The sequence below is a fragment of the Athene noctua genome, chromosome 1 (assembly GCF_965140245.1).
Source record: "Athene noctua chromosome 1, bAthNoc1.hap1.1, whole genome shotgun sequence".
NCBI lineage: Eukaryota > Metazoa > Chordata > Aves > Strigiformes > Strigidae > Athene > Athene noctua.
The window spans coordinates 180,251,596-180,276,160 of NC_134037.1; the positions used below are offsets into that span (position 1 = coordinate 180,251,596).

At 38.5% G+C, this 24,565-nt stretch overlaps 1 protein-coding gene across 1 annotated transcript; it reads right to left on the bottom strand.

The window, feature by feature from the left end:
- Window positions 1-568: 568 nt before the first annotated feature.
- On the bottom strand, window positions 569-24,321 carry TXLNG (taxilin gamma). The gene is made up of 10 exons (XM_074906712.1): window positions 24,083-24,321; window positions 15,512-15,824; window positions 14,712-14,803; window positions 11,224-11,394; window positions 10,304-10,498; window positions 8,827-8,946; window positions 7,715-7,789; window positions 5,492-5,584; window positions 4,873-4,968; window positions 569-3,861 (listed from the first exon to the last, which is right to left on the bottom strand). The coding sequence occupies exons 1-10, from the start codon at window positions 24,224-24,226 to the stop codon at window positions 3,541-3,543; spliced, it is 1,620 nt and encodes a 539-aa protein (XP_074762813.1). The 5' UTR covers window positions 24,227-24,321; the 3' UTR covers window positions 569-3,540.
- Between the last annotated feature and the right edge of the window lie 244 nt (window positions 24,322-24,565).

Genomic DNA, 24,565 nt, shown 5'->3' on the forward strand with positions numbered 1-24,565 from the left:
GATTGGGGAAGTTGCCAAACATTAGGGAATATGCCAAAAAAGGCAAACAGAACACTTGGCATTATTAGGAAACTGGGAGGGAACTGTACATTAGTAACAAAAGACTCCACATTGTACAACAGAATGGGGAGCACTTGGTGAAACTTATTAGACATGATTTTTGACATAAACCCCCTGTATTTTTCACACGTGCCCAACTGAACTAGAGTAGGTAAATTTTTTCGAGACAGGAGCCACAAGCAGAATTCAGAGCAGGCAGCCCCAGAGCTCTGCCCTCCACCTGACAATGCTCCCAAACTGCAGGCCGCTGGGTGAGCGTAGCCAGCCCAGCACTTTACCCACCCTACTCTGCCTGAGCAGCTTGTCCTGGCTACCACCAGTAACATGGAAGTCAGCAACATGGCTCTGTGACAGCACCTTTCTTTGGGCATTTCACTTGAGCAGTACACTTAAGTTTCACATCTTTTAATTTTCATTCTTGATTTTTTTCAAACAAATGCAATGAGTTCAGTAGATCCAGTTAGAAGACATGAATATGATGTTAAAGAAAAACTCAGAGTCCAATATATTAAGCATACTTATTTACTTAATCTATACAGAATCGAGTAGATAAAATTTCAGGTTCACATTAGTGAAAAATCTCTACAAAATGTTTTTGAAAAGCAAAACAAAGACTGCCTGTTCATTTATCATTTTTCCTCATGAAAGCAGACATGGGTTGTAAAAATAAAGCAGTGTGTTTAGCACAAACTAGATTTCTGCATCACTTTTTTCACAGTTATTTCCATCTACAGTCCAAAGAGGTAGATTTTCTGCAACACCTGAGAATTGAACTGTAACATAACCAGGTGTAATGAAAGGAAGGACAAAACATTAGAGATACAGCCCTAACTTACTTGTGTATGTATACATGTATTTGGGTCTTGCATCACATATAATTTAGCTTTTTGCAGCTTAATTGTGGTGAAACTGTCAATCAAGCCCCAGAGTTTTGACAACTAGACATACTTATTTCAGGCTACATCAGTTTACAGCCCAAGTTAAACAGTTTATGGTAGTGGGAGAAAGGCATTAATACAAGTTTACTTAAAAACCCTACTGGAGCCAATTTGGCTGCAGACTGGCAGTGCAATAGCCTGCTGTATGGCAGATCAGAGTGCTGAGCTCATCTCTTAACATGAATTCGTTTTTGTGGCTTGTTTGGTTTTTTGTTTTTTTCTTTTTTTTAAAAAAAACCCACTAAGCAATGCATGAAACTCTTTTGACTGGTTTCAGGAAGCAAAGTATAGCTCACCTTGGCCAGATAAATTGATATGATATGGGTATGTTACTGTTAGGAAAGAAAAAAATATCTCAGTTTTAAAAGCCTTTCACTTGGGGCATCCTGCTTCATTTACATATTAAGTCAGTAATAAATATATTTGTATTGCTGTTCTATACATCTGTCATGTCTCTAAAAGCCCTTTAAAATACTCTTGCAGCAGGGTCCAAAAATTCACTCTTGCCTCCATATAGAACAAGCACTATAGAAAGAATTGTTAGATACAAATGTCCAAATAATAAATTGTAAAAATAGAAAACTGCATGTCCTACCTTGCCAAGGGTATGATGCATCAGATACAAAGTTTTTTCACTTTTCCTCAGGAAAATGACTTCATGCTTAGTGTTAGGTGAAAACCAGTTCTTGCAACAACTATTTTTTAAACAGTTTGATTCTATAAAGCAAATCCTTTGAAAAGCAAGTCTGAAATACTTCTTTCCAGTATTTTTTACACCATATGGTTAGCATGATTAACATTTCAAAGCTCTAACTCGACTGGCTGCTCATCACTACCTTCTTTTCAATCCTGCATTGTGCTTGGACCACAAACACAAAACCAGCACAAATCTAGGAGAAGGATGGCCAGCGTCCGATTTGCTCCATCATTTAGAAATGTCAGTTTTGCAGTTCCTCTCAGTGGTATGAGCTAAAACACATTAGGCCTTACATACCCTTACTCTCTTTCAGAGATAGCTACATTATTTCAATGTACATTACTACAGGAAAAGGATCAGGAGCTCAGTGCAGCCTGAACATTCAAGTAATTTAGCCACTAAACTGTCAAGGGCAATGAGGGTGGGAAGCTCATTGAGATTTTCTTGATTCAGAAATCCCCTCCCAAGTAAGTGCAAAGAACTTTTAAGTACCAGAAAAGGCTACACATGTTTGTATTTCTTAAAATGACAGCAACCAAAACTAGAAAGTAGATACACGAGAACTAAAGTTAAGGGTAGCTTGTAGTTATTTCATACATCGCCTTGCCCAAAAATAACCATTGGTCCTAGTTTCTCTCAGGAAAAGAAGTCAAAATGCGGATATCAAATTTTCTAGGAAAAGTCTATATGGTTTAAGGTTAACAAGGGAGCTTTGCTTGTGGTAAGAACTTGAAGTACCATCTTTACCAGATAACCTGACTGGGAAGGCACTCTGCCAACTGGTACAGATTTGAGGTTGAGTGTGCAAGAAATTCCACGTTGTACATCAGAAAGAGTATTTGAACCTACACGTTCAATTATAACCAGTATATGCTTAACTAACACTTAAATACATTGCATACAAGGCTATTAGAGAAAGCCTATATGCCACAGACTCATGTCTTCCACACCTTCGGCAGTAAATGTCTGTTTTACAGCCCTTCAGATAAACCAGAGATTCATCTAGACAGTAATGGATTTCTCTAGTCAGGATAACCATGTGATGGACACATTGCAGCTAAGAGGGAAGAACGTGACCAACACCTGTGCAATAGGCTACACAACTGCAAAATTCCACTCTGTAACGTTTTCTCACACATTTATATTTAACATGTTCACAGGTAGGGTAAATAGTCCAAACTAACCTTTACAACACAACCCTGAGAAGTCTGCAAAAAGTTGTACACCCTGTTTCACCAGCTGCAAATTAATGTATTTCAAAGCTGTTTTTTCATACCACAACGTACATAAAACCCTTTAAACATATCTTTTACTGTATTCTGGACCTTTACTTTTTTGTTCATATATATGAAAACATACTAGAGGGGAAAGCTGACATTTTTTTACTGGCCATTAAACATCCTTATGTAGATAAATTTACTGGAAAAATCTGTAGTCTTTAGTATACTGAGTGGCAAATCAATGAACAAAACCAGAATGCTCTTCTTTAAACCAAAAAAAGTGACCTGCTGTCACTATTTTTCCCCAAAACGATGTTATATCTGTACACAGTCTTCCACGACAGTGATTTGTGTTGTGGGGAGGAAACGCACATGCATCCTTTTATGGAAAAATATTTTCTTTTAAAAAATGAGGCAGATGTGCAACACAGTTGTGGAAAATTTATAGTTTAAGCTATTTAAAGCTGCTATGCAGCTTCCTGTACCACATAAGTCCAGTAGTTCTAAGAAAATACAGATATGGTAGAAAAAGTAAGAAAATTTTCACCACAAAACCAAATAGTTACCACCAACAGAGAAAGTTATACACAAAATATATCTCTCAATACAGTGTTTACACTTCATTTTAGTCTACAGATTCAGTGCCAGGAACAGGACTTGTTGAGACAGTCTTTTCAGAGCTATCTGCTGCACATGATTCCACATCGGGCTGGATTCCTGGTTCCATGTCAGTGGGAGTTTCCAGCTCCTCGTGGGAATTGAGCGTGCAGGACTGCAACACCTGCACAGCTAGATCCACATCTGCTTCTCTGAGAGAAACCTGCTCCTTAAGGACTTCCACCTTCTCATTCAGCTCGTTCCTTTCTGTCTGAAGGGCCCTGCATAGCTTCTCCAAACGCTCCAGTTTTATTTGAAAGCCCTTGTATTCTTTATCTCTTACTGTTTTCTGAAGGACAAAAAAAAAAGCAAGCTCTGTGATCCAAACAATTTTCTTAAATTAGTGAAAAGAATCACTGCTATTTAATCCCAAATATTAGATCTTAATTAATCTAGTAGAGCAAATTCCAGCTATACTAGAGCAATTTTCCTCAGAATACTTGACTGCTACACTTCAGATGGTTTTTCTAAGACAGATTTGCAACAGACACCTTTAGAACCAAGCAATAAGCACTACATAACTACATAATGCTAATTGTAATTGAGGCTGAGGATCCTGATATGAAATCCCATAGTCAATTACAACCCAAATAATGGCAACTATAGGGAGCAGAAGGGCATACAAGGGGTAAATCTACAATCCAGCACCGAAATCAGGTCAGAATGTACCATATTCATGGCTCACCTAACTAGCTCCTTAAAAGAACAGGGAAAGGTAAGCAGTGCTATAGCAGAACCTGTATGACCTAGCACGGTTTAGCAAAGTCATACCTAATATAGTTGAACTAGACAGTGTGAGCAGAACCGTATGCCTATGGCCTGGGTGAAAACGGTTTTCCTCTTCTGCTGGACTACAGTTAAATAATGGCACCTCATGACCTTAAAAGCAGCAGCAATGCAGGAAACGTAATTGATCCCTTATACACGGGTTATTTCCTTCACATCAGTCTTGTATATACAAAATAGATTTCTACTGCAGCACTGATTGAACTTTGCTTCGCATATTAAAATACAGTCATTCAGCCTGTAGTATTTCATACACCTTTATCTCACCAATTAAACAGTAAGCAAGGAAAGATGAGGCTGATTTTTGTGTCATGAGTTCAGATTTATATAGCAGGTTTTTATTTTCCAAGTCTGAGAACTGTACCATTTGCACAACAGAAAATACAAGGCAGATAATACACAATACACAGTAGTCTCTTGGATTATTTCCAGTTCTCTAAAACTGAAAAACTGTATGGACTTCTCGAGGATACAGACTGTAGTTTAGCCATATTGCTGCTTAAAAAATAATTACCTCTTCAGCCATTTGCAGAAGAGCCTTGTTGTTGTTTTCCCATTTTGTACGCCACACTATGGTTTCCTTTTCCAGTTTCTTAATCTTCTTAGTCATCTACAAAAGATAAATAAGACTTAATTTTGTGGCTTGTGTTGCAGCATAGATAGGTTTACATGAGTAATTCAACTTTCTAGTGTTACTTTCCAACTCCAGTTTGAACAAGTTATTTTACAGAAAAATGTTTCTGCACAAAATCAACCCCACAAGTACAGATTCCACACTCAAAGAAACCAAGATTGATTCCTAAAAGGAACAGACTAGCAACCTTCAAGTACAACTAATAAAAATCTTCAGGAAAAAATAGTTTTAAAACATAAGCACAGCCAAAAGACCAAGAAGTATTTTATGCCTTTGACAGAACACTGAACTTGAAATTTAAGTACATCAAAACATCAGAAAAAAATTTACATTTCTCTTCCATAATATGACAAATTCTTATGCCCTATTTTATGATCCAACCAAATGTCAAAATGCTCCACATATTTTCAGAAGGCAAGCACTGTTATAAAATGCATCCCACTAACAGCACGCGTTTTTATATTACTTTTTATGAAACTTAAGTAATCCTATTAAGTACCTTCTCCATTTCCTGCCTGAAGGTTGTAAAGAGTTCATTACTTTTTGCCATGGTGGTCTGGAATTCTTCAAACTTATCCATATAAAGAGAAAGCTGTTGGAAAAGAGGCAGGGAAATTAATCTGACAGCTGTATACAAATACAAAAATATTAAGGTACAAGGCAAAATTAAACTCAAAATACAAGAATAACTTATCTTTTTATATTATCCTATGATTTCCATTTGAGGAACATGTAGAACTCATCTGAAAACATGCTATTCAAATCATATATAAAGGAGAGTTCTATGTTTATAGAACAGCAATATATTCTGAACTAAAAAGGGTATGTTTAATAAGATGTTGGGAGACAGTTCATCACCATCTCATTTTTGCTCCCCTGCTGAAAAAAAAATAAATCTGTAGACATATATGCCTATCAGCACATGGTTAGTGAAAATCAAATTAGAAAAGACCTACCTTTCCACCTTAACCAGCCAAAGCTAACAACCAAGGCTGGAACAAAATAAGCATGTTTGATTCCAGAAATCAAAATACACATTCACAACCTATGAAATCTGCCCAGTGAGCAAAAATCAAGGAAAGTGAATATTGACAAGGAATTAATTTAATAATGAAAAGCATTACATTTTAACTAGAGAAGAGCAATTAACATTCGGTGACAGAAAATCTTCTTGCCCTGTACCACAAGGTCAATCATCAAGAACAAACTACAAAATATATTAATATAGTCTTTAAAAAATGATTAGGTTATGGTTCTTATTAAAACAACTTATATTACCAGTGTGTAACTTGACATTCTAAGAATATATGACCATTTACTACTAACCACTTCAACTGAAGAGTAATCAGTTCTCTCAATTCTTACATCGGGTGTTGCAGGACAATACAACTAAGAGCGTAGAAATAATGTTTTGCTCTAATAGTAGGGGAACTTTCATAACAGAAATTAGCCAAGATTGTCAACAGTACATCATGACTCTTTGCCATTATTGTAACTGAACTTTTCTAGCTCATCTTCTAAAAAAAAAAAAAAAAAATTGTCAGCCCCAGGAAACCACAAACTATACACACAGTTACTATGAAAAAGCTTAATAAAAAGGCAGTGGGATTTTAAATAAAGGGTAACCAACTTGGAAAAAAATCATAAAAGACTAAGCGTGACAAAAAACTATTTGGGAGAACTTGGATATTAATGAGTTCACATTCAGCGGAGATGCAGGTGTATGATTACATTTAATTACACATACATACATACACACTTCAAATGTAACTGCTGGAAAGACTGTAAAAGAATTAGGTACGGTAGGTGCAAAGAAAGGGCATTAGACAGGGCTTGCACAGAGACTATACGAAACCTCAAAAAACTGAAGTAGTATGAGGTATACGATAAAAGGATTAGCTACTGTTTCTCAGATGCTATGATGTTGAACCTACCATTTCCCTCTGCCTTACGTGCTGCACTCACATGTGGCCAATGACTGCAGGTGATCCAGAACCGCAGTGCAAAAACTGGAGACCATCTCTCCACCCTGAGAGGATTTTGCTGTAGCATTCTCAGCAAGAAAACTATTTGAAAATAGCAGTTTGTGGACAGACACGCTCAGGTTACTAAATCTGAATAACTAGAGGGATAAACATGACATTGCTGGCTTCCAGTCCTCCACAACAGGACAAGATGGAAACAATAAGGAACAAATTCTAAAAAAGGGGCTGGGTAAAAATCCCCAACCAACTTTTTATAGTCACAAGAGCCTCTCTGGTCCTGAACAGCTATAAAAACAAAAAAGATTAAAATACCTTTGGAAGAAAGAACAACAGTTTCAGAGAAGCCAAGGAATGGCACAGTAGCTGCCACAATGAATAGATTCTTAAGCTTTTATATATTCTAAACTTTCTAAGATTAACACTATTAAAAGAATACCAACTCCAACAATTCAGCGTTTAGCACCTTCCAGTAACGGTACACTTCAGATGTATTAAACACCAAGTACAAAACATCAAATCTTTACAATTTATACTTCACACTTCACTACTGAAGAACTAACTATTGGAAACTATATTTAAGGCAATTAAAAAAATACCAAGTACTTTTCACAAGTAGTGTACTGCATCTGGTGAATGATAATGTGGGGTTTTTTTTATGTTCACTATAATCACAAATCTCTTGGTATTCTCTTTTGGCAACAACTGTAATTGAAGACCACTCCATTTAAACGAGATACCTGCTGCTTCAGCTGAGCTTCCTGTTGCTTCATCTGTTCACATTTGTGTCTGGACTCTGTAGCTTCTTTCAGAAGCTAAAAAACAATGCAAAAAGCCACATAATTAAGAACGTACTACTAAAAATGGCCTAACTTGATTTATGATGAAAAATGAACATATGTTAGCATTACCTAAGGGCTAGTCAACCATGTTTTCTCACATGTGGTTTTTTATTACTATACTATATTTTCATATATACGATTTAAAGTGTATGCTGACATGCAGAAATTTGACACATTTTTTGAATTGGTAGCATGAGTCAATGTTTCTATTTCTGTAGCAAGTTTGAATAGCTAAATTCATATGAGTAGTTCATTAATCAACTGTACATTATTTTATTTATTTTGTAACTGACTTTTTTCCACCTCCATTTCTCCAGTCACTAATATTACCTTTAGAGACTCATTCAAACCAATTTTGCTTCCACTTGACACCATTTCATAGGTTCATCTTTGAAGATATTTTCATCAGCTTATGATTCCAAAATTATATTTTAAAAATACAGAACAATCCAACACTGGATGATCATTTTAAGGTTATACAGAAAAAGCAAGACTTTTGCTTAGAGGTTACAGATACATAAGGAGCATAAACAACCCAAGTGTTTTTTATTTAGAAGCCAACTTCTTGGAAGACTGCAAGTAATTGCTGATTATCAACGTACAAAAAAACCATCAGGCATAGTTCTGGGGACAGATAGTTCAGATAAGCATATGCTTTATTCTGCATTTTGTTATTTCTTATAGCATAAAAACACAAGTTACAATTCTTGACTGCTAGAAAGTACCTTTGGTGTTACAGTTCAAGGCATTTCCCAGTTTAAGAAAAATCTGGATGATATCCAGTACATTTGCTGAGAATATGCAAACAGTAACATTACTTGCCTGTAAATACAGACATTAATATTGTAGGCACCATACATACACAAAACATAAAATTTCAGTCTCCCTGTTGCAATCTATCCTCACTTCCAAAAGACAGTCTCATCAATTTGCAGTGTTTGCTTTAAATCACGAAAAATCCGGTTCAGTGGGTTTCGTTATTTCTCTTAACATACATAGAATTCACTTACAAACTCCCTTTCTCGCTGGTGTTTTTCCTCTGCTTCTTTAATAAGCTGGGTAGTTTGCTGAAGTTTGGCATCCACAAGTTGCTGCTGCAGTTCTTTATGTTTGAACACTTTATCAATATGCTAAAAGGAAAAAGAAAATAGCCAAATATAAACAGTCCACTGGTCAATTAAGGTAAGCGTATGTGTACAGGGAGATGTAATTGTTTAGCAGTTTAGTGCAAAGGAAAAAGCAGCAAGACTTTTACAGGCCTTTTTTCTCCCTTTAACTCCATACAGAACTACACTTTTTTTTTTTGTCTCTCAGAAGCCAGATGTGTATTTTATTAAATTGGTACAATACAGTCAATCACTTCACACTAAACACTTCAAAAATCCTTTAACAAGTAGCCTACATCCTTTCTTCTAAAGTTGGTGTATCTACCTCTAGTTCTTACTGTACTTTGTTACTTCTAAAAGCTCTATTTCTCCTATTTAAAAAAGCTCAAAACACGCAAAGTTTACAATAGTTTGTTTAGCTGATGAAATTCTACAAATCATTAAATTTTGTATCTGTGAAGTAGCACAAGGTATCTTCCCACCTTTTCTCTCCCCCAAATTATCTGACACAAATATTTCATGATTGCAAAACAGGGTGACCTAGCCTACACAGAGCTTTCTGAATGATCCAGATTTTTAGAAAACAACACAACAAAAAATCAGCTGAGAAATTATATTCCAAACCTCCTGTGTCAACTAAGAACTAGCAAACATTTTAAGTGTAGAACTCCTTGAAGCTCAGTTCTCTTTTTGACATGGAGAACTGGCTGTTTTCCACTACTGTAGCTTAGACTGGCTAGCTCACATACTGGTGCCAATCAAAGCTAGCTCAATTAGTCCTATAATACAGTCATTTCCATGACACCAGTCCAAATATATTCTTAAAGCATGATAGCTAGCTTTCACTCTATGCCAACAAGAACAGCTTACACAAAGAAGCTTCCCTGAAACCTCCAACCTTAACGAACGAAAACAAATAACAGAATAACTCTTATATTCCCTCCCACTATAACATGAAACTGTAATTTAGAAGAAGTTCAAATATTAATACATATTTGTGTTGGAAATAACCTTTGGAAGCCATTTAGTCCACTCAAATCAGGGTCAACTTTAGAGTCTGAGCAGGTTGCTCACACCTTGCCCAGCTGAGTTCTGAACACCACTAAAGTTGGAATCCAGTCTCTGGACAGCTTCGTTCTTTTCAACTGTTTTCACTGTGAAATATTTTTTTCAGTGCATCTTGAATTTAGATATGCAAAACCAGACTGAAAAAATCAGACAGTGGGCCAAACAACTACTTAGTTTTTCACAGAAGTAAAAAGAATTTAAAATACATATACACGATGGCTGTAAAGTATTAGGGTTTTTTTCTCCCCTTTAAACAGTTATTTGATCCTTACAGTCAAAGAACAGAATCTCATTAGAAGCATAATGTAAGCACCTCTTCTCGCAATGCATACTGCTCAATGAGTTTCTTCAGTTTTTCCCCCAGTTCAATATTTTCCTGACGGAGCTTGGCATTATGTATATCATGCTGTTCCAGTTGAGCCTGAATTTCATTCAGCGTAATCTGGAAATGCGCAGTTGCTTCTTTGCGCCTTTCTTCTTCTTCACGTGCTTGCTGCATGTTTTCTTCCTTTTATGAGAGAATATTAACGTGTTCAAGCCAAATCATGTACCTTTTTGGTATTTTTGAGTCAGAAGCAATGATAAAAACTGCACAGAAGTATTAAGTTCTAGAGTGCTAGAGTTAATATATAAATCACAATCATAACATGCTATGCTGACTACTCACATGAAGCACAAAGAATGTAGAACCTAGAAATTCCAGAATTTTTAGAGAATCATGTCCTTACCACTAGCTTCATTGCTCAAAGGCTGGTATTATAGGATGATACATGAATACCTTTGCAAGCTAAGAACTACCCAGATGTTAAAACAAACATTGATACCATAATGAAATTTCCTACAGTGATCACAGATAAGAATCTCTTGGATCTCTTCCATTTCACTCCCATCCATTATATTGTGACAGAATACCCTGCCATTTCATGCTGCGGTTATTTCACTTGTGCTATTTTTTCCAGCAGTCATTAGCATTGCTCCCAGAAACAAATATGGCAAGATCACATACTGCAAGTAACATGAACGAGTCTGAAGGGAAAAAAATTAGTGAGTTGAACTACCCCCATATTCTTGACCTTAAAATAAGGTACACTTACGCCACATGCCACTCATCTTTTGCTGGTACAGTTAACGAGCAAAGTAGTAAGTAAAAATCAGCAGTCCTGATTTTAAACAGTAATCATTAAGTAAGTTTTTCACCATCACTGGCACTGTAATTTATGTAAATAAACTAACCTTCAAAGTCTTGTTGTGACGCTGAAGCTCCCGACAGAGGGATTCCAGTTTGCTACGTGCCAAAATAGCCTTGCTATGCTCACTCTGCAAGTGGACTTTCTCCTTTACAACTTGTGCTTGCTTCTTCTGTAGTATCTTCATCTGCTTTTGAACATTCCGGCTTTCCTCCAACTAACATTAGAGAGTATATTAAATAAACATAGGTGAAATTATCTTGATGTATCTAGATGAGCAGGCTGAATAAACTTTTAAACATTTCAGTTGGAAGCAAGAAAGCAAAATTATTTCATTATGACTCCTAAACTGATCTTAAAGAGAAACTCCCATCATCGTACAGACAGTTCTAAATGCATAAGGATGGAAAATGAAAACATATGAATTCCAACTTAAAAATTTGTGATTGAGGAACAGGAACCATGGACCTGTTGACCATGGGCTACCAGCTTGCATTCAGCTACAGGGGTAGGACCAGCCCTGAGAAAGGAGGATGTGGCAGATACCATTAAAAGCCAACTGAGACTGGCTTTTCAACTAGTCACAACTTTTTCCACTCGCTTATCTGTAAGGTACACACAGCTGTTTATCCAACAGGTCTTGGTTTTACTATCAAAAAGAAAAACCCACAGAACTGTGTACAGAGTTTTCTTGTCAGCAGGAGCTCCTATCAAACGAAGCAGTAGTTGAGACAAGTTTGTAAAATGCTATGGTATTTCAGAAAGGAACAGATACAACTAGCAGCCCTGACAAATCAAGTCAAATATTGTTAAAAGCTGCACAGCCCAGACTTTGATGACTTAAGAGATCTGTAGTCTCAACCATCTGAAGCAGAATTTTTGTTCTATTTCCTTTAAGCTTTTTAGATGATAGATGACAGCATTAAACTTTGTATACAGTGCTGATTTCAAAATCTATTCTATGAATATCCACTGAATAGAAGTTTCTTGCATTAATATCTAGCTGAGACTAAGTTCCATTTTAGATTTTTGGGCTCCCCAAGAAACCATATTTAGAGTCTGTTCTATTGTAATGAAGGTAACAATGTTAAGTGCAACATTGCTCCTTATTAGGTAGTGCCTCAGCCTTGGGACACCACAAGAAAAGGCAGTTGGCAATGAGGAACATCACCATGACAGAAGAATACAATGCTGGTTTTCTGAAAGAGCTCAAAATAATATGAAGCACAGAAGAAAGAATAAATTTAAGGACCTCCATGACAACAGTAAATTAAATGCATATTTAAACTGGTTTGGAGAAAAGAAATATTAAGGGACTATTTTGACATCCAAACATAAAAAGCCCTTTTCTTAGGTGGCTAGAAAAAAAACCTCAAGTGGCTGTGCTGTTTGCATACCTATGAAACTTCAGGTCTGTAAAAGTATGCCAGCATGAGACATCACCAAGGATGCAAACCTTCCTACATCACAAACTGATCTCCTGATAGATTCCAAATTAGAAAAAAAAAAAATTGTGGAAGATCTTTTGCCAGGAGAGAGGCATTCCTACCTTTATTGTACAGTCCTTTTCATGAGACACCACTGAAAAACCTGACAGTGAGCTTTAAAGATGATGAATCTTTAAAAAAAGAAAAAAAGCATTGTAGGTGCACTGTCATGAACAGTTCAAACCTCTGCTGGCACTAAACCTGACACCTATGCCAGTGGTTCACCACCACTATCATGAAGAAAAGAATTCATCTTAAAAGGAACACAACCAGATCCAACCTAAACTTTCCAGTGGGAACAGAATACCTCTAAGACTCAGTCAACTAAAACGGAGTTACTGTTACACCCGAACAAACTCCCACCCAACCTCCCAGCAGTTCTGAGCATCATGGGGAAAGCAACTGTTTTTCTAGGATGGTGACAATTTACAGACTGTGAATGCTTACTACCGATCCTCTCCTGGGAGGGGGAAAAAACACAGCACGAACATGTCTCTCCTGACTGCTAAGCTTCTTGAAGGAAATTACCATTCACTTGGTCTAGCTGTTCCCTGATTGGTTTGAGATCTTTCTTCCAACAAGAACCTTTGAAGTGAAGATCATGCAGACTGTTTTCTTTCTGCAGAAGTAAGGTATTTATGCCAGCCTAGCTCCTCATGCAGGCCATCATCATCACCACTGTGATATGACATGGAGGCCATTCATCCAAACAGAAAAGGCATCACATGCACAACCAATTGCTCATGAGAACTAACTCATTTAATGCATTTTTCTCTCAGAATATCAAAGCTCAGTTTTAGGTGGGCTCCCCATCCCCAAGTTGTACTGCAGAAGTATTATTGTTTCCCATTTAAATGAAAGTGACAATTTAAGAGAAGCTGCTGGTTTTGAAAGAAATTCACTCACATGAACAAGAGCATGCAGGTGAGAGAGAGCAAGGAAAACAAAGCAAAAATGTTACAGACCTCCAAGGAGGTCTCAGGATTTCCTAAAAAGAACTTAATCTAAGTCTATTCTTAAGTAATTAATATTGCCTCTGTGAGTAAAAAGACCACCTGCTAGCTCATTCTCAAAGCTCTGGAGACATTATCAATCTCCAAGAAAAAATTTATTTCAGAAGAGCTACACCATGTTGTACAACCATTATGTCATTTTCAGAAACATTTTCATATATCACAGACCTGACATCTACAGAAGGAAAATCTTACGCTTTTGTCAAGCTGTTCAGTCACCTATTCAGTTTTGCGTTTACTTTATTACTATGAATACGGTGGGAAAACATATACACACAGTATTTCTGGTCTTCCCATTCTTGTCTGTCCCTGACTCAAGATGAACAAGTCAAGCATTTTTGTCTCTGGGCACATTCTGAAAAGTGAGTTTATGAGCCTTTTTCTGTCATCGATTTTGCAATCATTTAATTTAGAGAATAAATTTTCATTTCTCCTACTTGGGGTGGGAGTGCACTTTATGATCAATTACTGCTAACATTTTGGTTACTGGAGAAATGTATACTTTTCTGTCCATTCCTTTGCATGCAGAAAGCACAAAGCAAGATTAAATTTAGTTCTTTCCAACTTCCCCTACCCTCCCAAAAATCACCAGTGTTAAGTATAACTGAACTTTTCTCCAAATCTCAGTATCACAATATGTTCTTTCCCTTTATCCTAAAGGGTATAAATTATAAAGTGCTAGCACAAAAGCATTATCACCAGAAAAAAAACTATTAAAATAATTACTCCCAAAAGAAACTCTTAACTTTACTGTTAATCCTAATGTTATGCTTCAACACCAAGTTATCAAAAAGTTATCATAATCTATTTATTTTTTGGACTTAGGCAGTCATGTAGAAGTGAAATGACTACATGCAAGCTTGGCTGAAGCAATACTCATAATAAGCCTGAGCATTTGTTGTTTGGGTTTGGTTTTTTTTTTCTATCAACACCATGAAAAAATTGAAATTGTTAACTGTCCTATATTAGATGTCCTTGCATTCCACAGAATATTAACACATGAATAACTCCTGCTATCTTTACAAATTACTTACCAGATCAGCATACTTCTTGCACAAAGCTGCCAGTTTTTCCTCTGGAGTAGAAAGTGTGTTCAAGGCTTGCATTAATAATAGCACTTCTTTTCCTATGAATTGGATCAAAGACAGCCATATTGAGAAAACACATATCATAAAAGCAGCCTCTCTTTAGAAGTAATATAGAATCATGAGAAATTTAGTGTGAGTTAAGTTGTTCTCTGATTTGATAGCTGCATAATGCTAATGGACAACAAATGGGAAGTCACCACAGTAAGAATAAATTTGCCTTGCCTATGTGCCATTGAACAACTTGGACAGCAAAAGTTACTTTAATTTTAAAACCAAAAAAGTACTGTTTTATAATTTATAATAGCACAGATAAAAAGAAAAATCTGAGTGACATTTAAAAGGGTAAGTTTTGCTAATAAAGAATATTCACACGAGTGTTTTTAATAAGCCTTCAGAACTGAAGTATCAGCAGTGCTTTGGTAGCACTGAACACTGCAATCCCAAATTTAAGAGTTAATCCAACAACTGGAATGTTAAGAAAGCTGATTAGTAATTACCACATTAATATTATTGTTGTTATAATTATTAAAGTTCCTGTAAAAATAGCATTAACAGCTGAAGGATTCTTACATATGCATTAAGAACTGTATTTTCCTAAGCAGAAGTGCACATTTTCTCAGAATATCCTGTTAAAGATGACAAGTTTTGGCTACAGAGTAAACTTGAGACAAAGGCAGAGCAAATGCATAGCTATTTTATGAAAATATTAAAGCCACTTAAAAATAAAAATGCTGGAAAGAGCATACCCAAAGTTTTCTCTTTGTGTTTTTCACTCTCTGGATCTTGCTGGCCATCAGGTGGATCAGTACGGGCCTCTTCCCTCCCAGGAGTCTCCTCACGAGACTCTTGAGAGCAGCACATGGACCCAGGATACTTCCTGTTCTTTGTGATGTATTCAGCATCTTCCAATGTGCCCGTATTTTCCAGGCCATAACAGTTGGACTGCGCATGCTGCAACACTGTATCAGAGAATTCATTGCACTTGCTGTTCACCAGCTGATCCCGGTTATTCATTCCCATCTCCTGAGATCCAGCTTCTTCCATTGCACCGCCAACCAGCTTCAGAAGGGAAAGGAAGAAGTGGAAGTACAGTCAAGCAACCGTATTTAAAATTAAAATTTCCCCTCTCTTTTCCATGGACAGATAAAGAGTAAAATCCCACCATTATTCAAGTTGATACTCACTGTTGTTAAGACAGGTATATAAAAGAATGAGCATATATAAACAGAATAATAATAACAAACAGAAAATAATAATAAATAATAATAAACAGAATGAGCCTAAGGAGTGATAAAAAACATCACACAACAGCCCAAAATATTAATTACTCTATTATGAAGCAAATACTTTGTCACTGCAAAAGTGTTTGTACTCTACAAAGTAAAAGCTCCCACGAAAATCTGTTCTTAAAGCTCCAAAACTATCATCTCCACTGTTAAAGCACACAATCTTAAATGAAAACATTCTTTCCTCAGTTCTTTAAAACTTCTCACAAGCCAACACTAAATATACTAAATTTAAAACTCAGCAAGAGTTTAACTAGCTTTATATATTGTTATTTGAAAAATAAGGTACAGAAATTGAGGCCAAAGGACATTATTAAAACCAACTTAATTACATATTAAGTTTCAGAAAGCTGGAAGATATAATTTTAAAATAATTCAAGAAACATGCTGCAAGAAACTGTGAGAGGCGGGGGGAAATTAACCTGCTAGAAGTCTAAAGGAATCCACAGAAATATGTTGGTTCAGTAACATACATAGTTTAAAACTACTTCAATCAGAATGCCAAATACCATTGACAGCTCATGACCAGAGAAAATCTGTTGTTACAAGAACGATAACCAGGACCAGCACCACACCCATTTTTTAAATTTTAAAATTCATATCTGTGAAATCAAAGAACTGAATATTAACTGGGTTCAGATTTGGAGTCCTACTACGTATGATTTTTAACAATACATTATTTCTGCTCAATTAAACAGAACTTTCTCAAAAGATTTCTTAAGTCTCAATGTTTAATTATTTAACCAAAAAGCTAAACATCACCAGTTGTTTTAACACTGCAGTGATGTGTTCACATTTTGGAGCAGAACACCTGATGACACCACTGTATAGTTTGAGCAGCTACTAGACTTCCCTCTCAAACACCAGAACAACATTCTCAATTTCTAGAAACATTTAAGGCTCATGAGAACTTCAAGGGCATTTGGTTGGGTGGTTTTTTGTTTGTTTTGTTACACTATAGAGGCCAGGACTCAGGACAACAGCAACTGGGTGACCAGGTATTTTTTTTGCTGTCCATTTGCAATCCTACTATACAACATACATACCTAGTTGAAAGTATGATAAACAAAGTTGAACTCACTTTACTGCCAAAGTAGAGTGATCATTCTCACTGATTTATTTTCAGTGAACTTAAATTTCATTAAAGTCACTAGGAATTATAAAAACAGTTTGTTTATATGCAGAGTTATGCTGTTTAAGCACAATTTCAGATTATCTTATATTTAAAAATTTCAGATTATCTTATACATTAAAAATGTGCTAATTCTTAAAGCCAGGAGTTTGCACTGGGTTTTATATTCTGCACAGATGGACCGTTTTCCTCTTCAAAAGAAATTAGCCAACAAAGGAATGCAGCCAACACTAATAATATATTGTGAGATATATTTCAACTCCCAATTTGTTCAGCATGCCTGGAAGAGTTATTTAAAAATCATTAAACAAATATGCATTAACACCGTAAAAAAATACATAACAGCTTAGGTTTTCTCTATATTTAAAGTCTCTTGCTTTTGACCTTATCTCGGGTAGATGCATTCCTGAGAAGGGAATTCATACAATAATTTTCATGAAGGACAATATGCTTTTTCACTACAAATAATCCGTACACACATTAAGGAGCAACTTTTGACTTATCAAGGAAGATTCACTCTGCACAAGTTTGGAAGTTATGCACATGCTTTACGGACAAATAAACACACTGCAGTTTCATCATTCTCCAATCACATCAAACAATGTACTTGATAAATGCCTGCAAAGGTAAAGTAGTAATAGAATTGCTTTAACAAATAACCAACCCCAACGTTTAACAGTTGACCTTTTTAGAGCTGTGAAATGCATTATTTTTTTCCTTAGAATGTCTTAAGCTGTGAGGCTTCCATTAGCATGGAAAAGGCTTACCCCCTCAAATTTAGGGTCAGCTAAACAATTAAGATGCTTCTCAAGAAGGGACAAAAGATTAAAAACAGCAGAACTTGCTTCACCTTTTTGTAGGTACCAGTGGTTGAAACCATGGCACAGATCTTCTCTAAATACCATGATTCATACAGAAGCTGAAGATACTGTGTCACACTACTTTGATAAGACAAGAAAGATCAGAGGTATGTGAACACATGATACCAGAGTAGAACTGCAGTACCAACAAAACAGCTGAAACCTGCAGTTTTTCCATCACATAGAACATGAACTTCCAATTCAAATACTCATGCCTAAGAAATTTGGCAAAAGGTAAGGAAAGTCTGCTCTAAACTCAAAGTCTGGTTTGGCACAGTATTCCCAGACTTTCTGAAATCCATAAACAGACTCAAAATTTTCTTTTTGAAAGCAGAGCACAAAATTGCCAGGAACTCCAACAAGCAGCTGCAAAGGCCTGACTGGCTGCAGCTGTGCTTACACATAGAATGGCAGCAGTGCCCGAACAGTACTCTTGCTATCATTTCATTCCTCTTTTTCACACCCGCCTCTGTTGTGCTAGCAACAACAGTCATGCAACTTGTTCTAACGCAGTTTATAGCCAGATCAGTACCTCAGCCCAGTTCACTGCACAGCAATAGGCAATCTGGCCAGCCAGAAGTGCTAGCACGATGGTTGGAAAGAAGCCAAAGCCCAAGAGTCACTAACAGAAAAAAGCCAATCTAATCACGGCCGGAGAACAAGGAACTAAAAAAAATACCTTATCCTCACCACAAGTACCTAGTTAACACTGATAACTAAGGTACTGTAACATCGTCAGCAAGACAACATTCATGAGAAGCATCACTGTCAAATTTAGACAATCCAGAGTTTTTCACTGGTTTTCATCTGAGAAAATTCTGCCACTTCCGGGGGAAAAAAAACCCAAACTACCAGGGAGGGCATACAATGTGACCAAGTTGCAAAATGCCCACCTCTACTAGCAAACCATCACAGTAACGTAAACACCTGTCAATTCAGTGCTGGCAATTAACATGCATGTTCCAACGCATCTGGAAGTTTCACAGAGTGAACACCATCACCTCATTAATTCAGCAGAGCTTTTTGTATAAGTTAAATTAGGTGGCAGTCCCATTCCTTACTGACAGTAATAATTTCTCAACTCAGTATTCTCTATTCTTCGTCAAAAAACCCACAAGGATTTTCAGAACTTCACTCATTCTCTGAAGTCCAACAAAAAAGGTAGAAATAACCTATCAGAATACTGAATTGAAGAAAAATGTTTGTGTACAAGCATTCTGTATATCTCAAATATATTTGAAGATAATAGCAACAGTGGAAAAACTACAGACCTTGTCAACCTCCTCTTGGTTTTCCACCAAACATGGAACAAATCCAAGCTTACTGACAAGCAAGTATGCTCCCTGCAAAACCAAAGCTTAGGCAGTAGACAGTTTTTGTAATATCCAGCTTTCTTAGCTTAAATACAATGAAAAAATTGGTGACCACAGCTAGAATACTTAGAATATTTAAAGTGGATCTACCAGCACCTAGAACAACCTGATAATATACAAAAGATAACTTAAAAAACCCTAGTTAAATTCTAATGAGTTGTAGTCCACAAGTTCCAACAAAACTCACAGCAGTACTAAAATTCTAATGTATTTAACCTAGATTGGAAAGTATTTGTTTTTCACTTTAAACAGAAAAGTCTGTTATTGCCTGATACAGGCCACCACACTAACAGCTAGATGATTTCCTGATTATGACTAACAAAGAATTTTCTACATTAGCTGTCACTTTAGATATTAAAAGCTTAACCAGAAGTCTAAACAGCCTTCTTACACTCAATTTTATTCTTAAAACACTTTAACTACAGATAGTTTCGGATATACTCTGTATCAAGCTTCAAGTTGTAGTAATAATAAACCACACTGAGAATGTTAGGTACTAAACCATTAGTACCACCGAAATTGTCCCCCCTTTGAGACAATGGTGAGAACAATCCCAACTTTTACCTCTGTCTTTTCAAATGTGTGCTCATCAGACGAGTGAACTTCTCAGTTTAACATTCCAGCCAGAACAGAGCACTTCCAACAGCACATTGTATAATAGCGCTGATTCAGTACTGACTGAATAAAAACAAAACAAAACCAGCCCACCAAAGACCTTCTACTGAAATCACCACTACCTTTTCTAGCTGCTACCATGCTTTCTCAGCGTCCAGCTGGCTTCCAACCAGCTTTAATGATAGGTGGTTTATAAACTGACAGACCAGAATTAGATTGTTAGAAAGATTTTTTGTGAGAGACAAAAAGAGTATATTGCACAGATAATGTGTCACTTCATGAGGTAACAAAATTATTTAACAAAATTCAAAACTCTACCATTAAAAAAATAAGATACTCGCCACCTACCTAGCTGTGAAATCAGCTATTACAAGATGCTGACACATCTGAATAAGCAGATCATCTTCAAGCTATTTAAGCTAGAGTTACAGGCCAAACAACTTGAGGATGCCTGCAAGCAAATTACTGGTAACATCACTCCAGCTCACCCCAAAGTTGCTGCTCACCTTGACCAGAAAAGGTGCACATTAGGAAAACTCTACCTTACTTTATACCTAAAAGATGAGGGTACAAGATAGGTAGTCAGTTTCATAAAAAGGATATGATCAGAAGAGCATAAGCCAACTTTAAAGAGTACTGCTTCAGTAGCACACATTGCACATAAGGACAAGACATGACACCTAGGCAGAATTTATCCTGTCATGCCAAAATGTATCATCAGACTTGTTTGTTCTAGTGCCTACAAAAGTCTGTAACATACAGTGCTACCTAAAATATACTGTGCTTATTGTTGGTACTACATGTACCAAAGTACCTATATTTTATACTCCTGCACATATACATACTCAATCTTTCCCTAAACCACTCTGTTTCTCTTATTAAAAGAAACCATAATTAGTAGCTACACCAAAATACTTTTTCTCCTACATGTTATTAAATTACCCTAAAAAAAGCACTAGCATTTATTTATCAAAAACCTACATTCCCCATAGTAGCCGTTGGCCTGTACTGTGAAAAGACTCCCAAGAACCTTATCCTTCAGAATTACTAATACTTTCAAAAAATATCCTGGAAGCTTTAGAACAAGCATATGTACATAAAACAGATTTTTACGCCATAAGACAACCTAAATATACAACCAAATATGTAGTCATTTGCTCAGCATGAGGCTCCTGAAAAGACCCTATGAATAACATCATTCAGCTTATTGCACATGCAACTGGACTTAAAAGCCTTACATCCCTTATCCTGACCAATTACATAAAGAAAAAAAAAAATCTTCTGGCAAGAAGTTTGTCATATTGAAAAAGCATATCATAAATGTTTAGGGCTTAGAGCAAATTTTAGGCTTCCTGCATCCCAGCAATTTACTTGTACCTGATAACACAGGAAAACTTACTTTGAACATGTGTGTAATAAACTTCTCTTCAGCGCAGATACTCAAGATGACTTAATTTAACATAAGTGTGTCATTCTGAAAAATAAGTCATTCTTGGTAGCAATTTTATTCATCACTTCTCCATAAAAACTAGTGTTTTGGGACGTCACAAAAATTTGGGTTTGAATTTTATTATTTATTTATTATTATTTTACCTTCATCCACTGGTCTAGACACAATAATTCAGGTGTCTGCGACCACAAGACTATAAGGTTATTTCTCCATTTCTCTACACTGTGCTCACTGGTCTGAATGATCATGCAGTCTAATTATACCTTTCTGAAAACCTGATGGCGTCTGAGGTGGCTTCCCCACTGAACCAAGATCTTAGTTGCGAGATCAAAAAGTAATTTCAAACAAATATTTCACCCCGTTTCTGTCATTACATTAAAAGTTATGTTCTATGCACTCATTTATCTACTTTGAAAATACTGGACTGAGGCACCTGCAGTACTGCTCATCATTAGTTTCAAAGCATTGCAGGTTATAAGTCTCAACACGGCAGGAGGATGATCAAGAAATATCGACCTTGGAAATCTGTATCTTACCTTTATAAAAGTCAATACCAATTCAATGTTAACAGAATTCCACTACTAATACTATTGGCCTTACATTCCAGACATGGTCTTTGATACTTGTGCACACACTTACATTCTCACACGATCCATGCTTAGGGTCCTTACTTTTGTTACCCTTTCCATGCTGCTTCTCTTTCAGTAGCCTCATAACATGGGAGACATTTCTGCTTTTAAAAAAAATTGCTTTATCTACCTCAAACAATCTCAAAAGAGAAAAAAAGAGATTAGTTTTGTATAATTTTTCTTCTGTATGCTCTCAAAAAAGATGAGAAAGATCTCTTCCCTGCTTTAGATTAAAACATTGAAACCACTTCCTGTAATTCTAGCAAAAATTTCACTAGAGGAACCCAAAGCTTAAATGGAAACTTTCGGCCCATTTACATGCAGGGCAAAGTGCTGCACATTTCATCAGCCCTTTTTAATCAAGCCTCTGAGACAGGTGCTAATTAAGAAAACATTTAATATAGCATGAATCACTTCCGCTAGTGAGGTTTCACTTCCTCTTTACTATAAACCTAATAGTTTTCTAGTCATCCACAGCACATTTCTGGAAAAAGCAGGGTAGACAAGTTCTGAATTCTCAATGCAAACAGGTCACAAGGAACCTAAAAATAAAGAAGCTCCCGTGTACCAAGGCAAGGGGAGGGAAATCTGCAAGAGATTGCTGAAAGATTTTTAACTCACAAAGTTCAAAGTAAAATTTGCTTAAGATTCCCTGCCACATTTCACCTTTTAAAAAAATTATATGCCATTTGACTGTAGGTATATGAAATATAGCAATGCTGGTTTGTTTGGGGTTTTTTAAGGGTTTTTTTTTGTTAAGCAACACCATAATCCGCTTTCATAGTGAATACTAAAGTTACTTACAAACCATTTCCTAAGAAAGAACTTCAGAAAACACAAAGCAGAAGGTTTTCCATTGAGGAGAACTAACTCCATAGTCTCTTAAATCTCTCTCCAGCAGCCAAAATAAACAATCACCACCACCAAGTTACTATTTCTGGGGTGTTATTATGCTTTGTACCACAGTAAAAAGTTACCACAAAAAAGCGACTTGAATTCATGTAAGGACACGGGATAAGATACTGAAGCAGCACATGAGATTACCAAGGCAGTTCTGTCATACAAAACACTGTGTTGGCCATATTACATACAGTAACTGAGTTACAACACATTTTAAGTCTCTGCTTGTTTGGTGCCCAAATATATTCGAGATTTTTTTCCTACACGGACACGCAACACTCTAAAATCACCGAGGACACCGCTGCTTTCTGCGCCGTTTCGGTAGAGGAAGGGAAAAGAGAAAAGAGGCCATTTCTACCCGTTTCGGAGGGCAAGGAAAGGTCTCTCGCCGCCCCGGCACCCCGACCGCGCTGCAGGCAGGCAGAGCCTTTCACCTCAGTCTCTCTCCGCTCGCACCGGCGACCGCCAAGTGCCGGCAGCGGCGCCGGGGCCGCCCGGTACTGCCGGGCCACGGCAACTCCACGAGGCAGGGAACACGCGGGGACGCCCGGCAAAGGCCCCCCCCCAAGGCCGCCCAGACCCCCGCCCGAGCAGCGGCGGCCGCGGAGTTTTGCGGCGCCACACCCCCACCCCCACCCCCCCCCCCGCACCGGGCCCCGCCACGTGCCGCCGCCCCCAACGGCCCGCCACGCGCGCCAGGCAGGGACCGCCCCTCCACCCCTGGGGGGGGGCGTGCGGGATGCGGCGGGAGCTGGGGGGAAGCCACCCCCGGCCCCGACGAGGCGAACGCGGCTCCCCGGGGGCCGACGCCGAACCGCCCCCCCTCGCGGCCCCAACACACACCCGCGGCTGCGGCGACGGGTTCGGTCCCGAGGGAAGCGGAGCGGAGCCCGGCCCGCCCGACGCAGGCTCCCGACATCGGGGGCACTGCCGGCCCCAGCGCCGCGCGCCCGGGCTGCCCGGCCGCGGAGGCCGCATGGGGACGGGGGAGGCGGGGAACGAGGCGCCACAAGCCGGCGGGGCGGGGAGGGGGAGCGCCCTCCCCCCGGGCCCGTCTGCGCGCTGCCCTCACCTGCGGGCTGCCGCTCGGGGCCGTCGCCGCCGCCTCCTCCTCCTCCTCCGCGCCGCTCTGGCTCCGGAGCCGGCTGCGTCCCGCCGCCGCGCTGCCGCCGCCGCTGCCTCCTCCGCGCGCTGCCTCCGCTCCGCGCGTCGCCATGATGTGACGGCAGCATCCAAACAAGCTGCCGAACCGAGGGACACCGGAAGCTCTTCCTGGGGGCCCGCCCCTCCCCCGGCCGGCAGCCAATGGCCGTGCGCTCACCCGCCCCACGTGGGAGCCGTGCGCTCTCCCTTGCCCGCCGCTGCCCCAGGCGCTGCCGAGGCGGCGGCGGCGCCCGTGGGCTCCCCGGCGAGCGGCGGACTGCGCTTCCCGGCGGGCTCTGCGCCGTGACGCCGCCGACGGCCCCGGCATGAGCGGCGCGGCGCCCGGGCCTGAGCGGGGCATGCCGGGAGCGGTAGTCTGTTGTGCCGCGGGGCGTGCCGGGAGCCGTAGTCC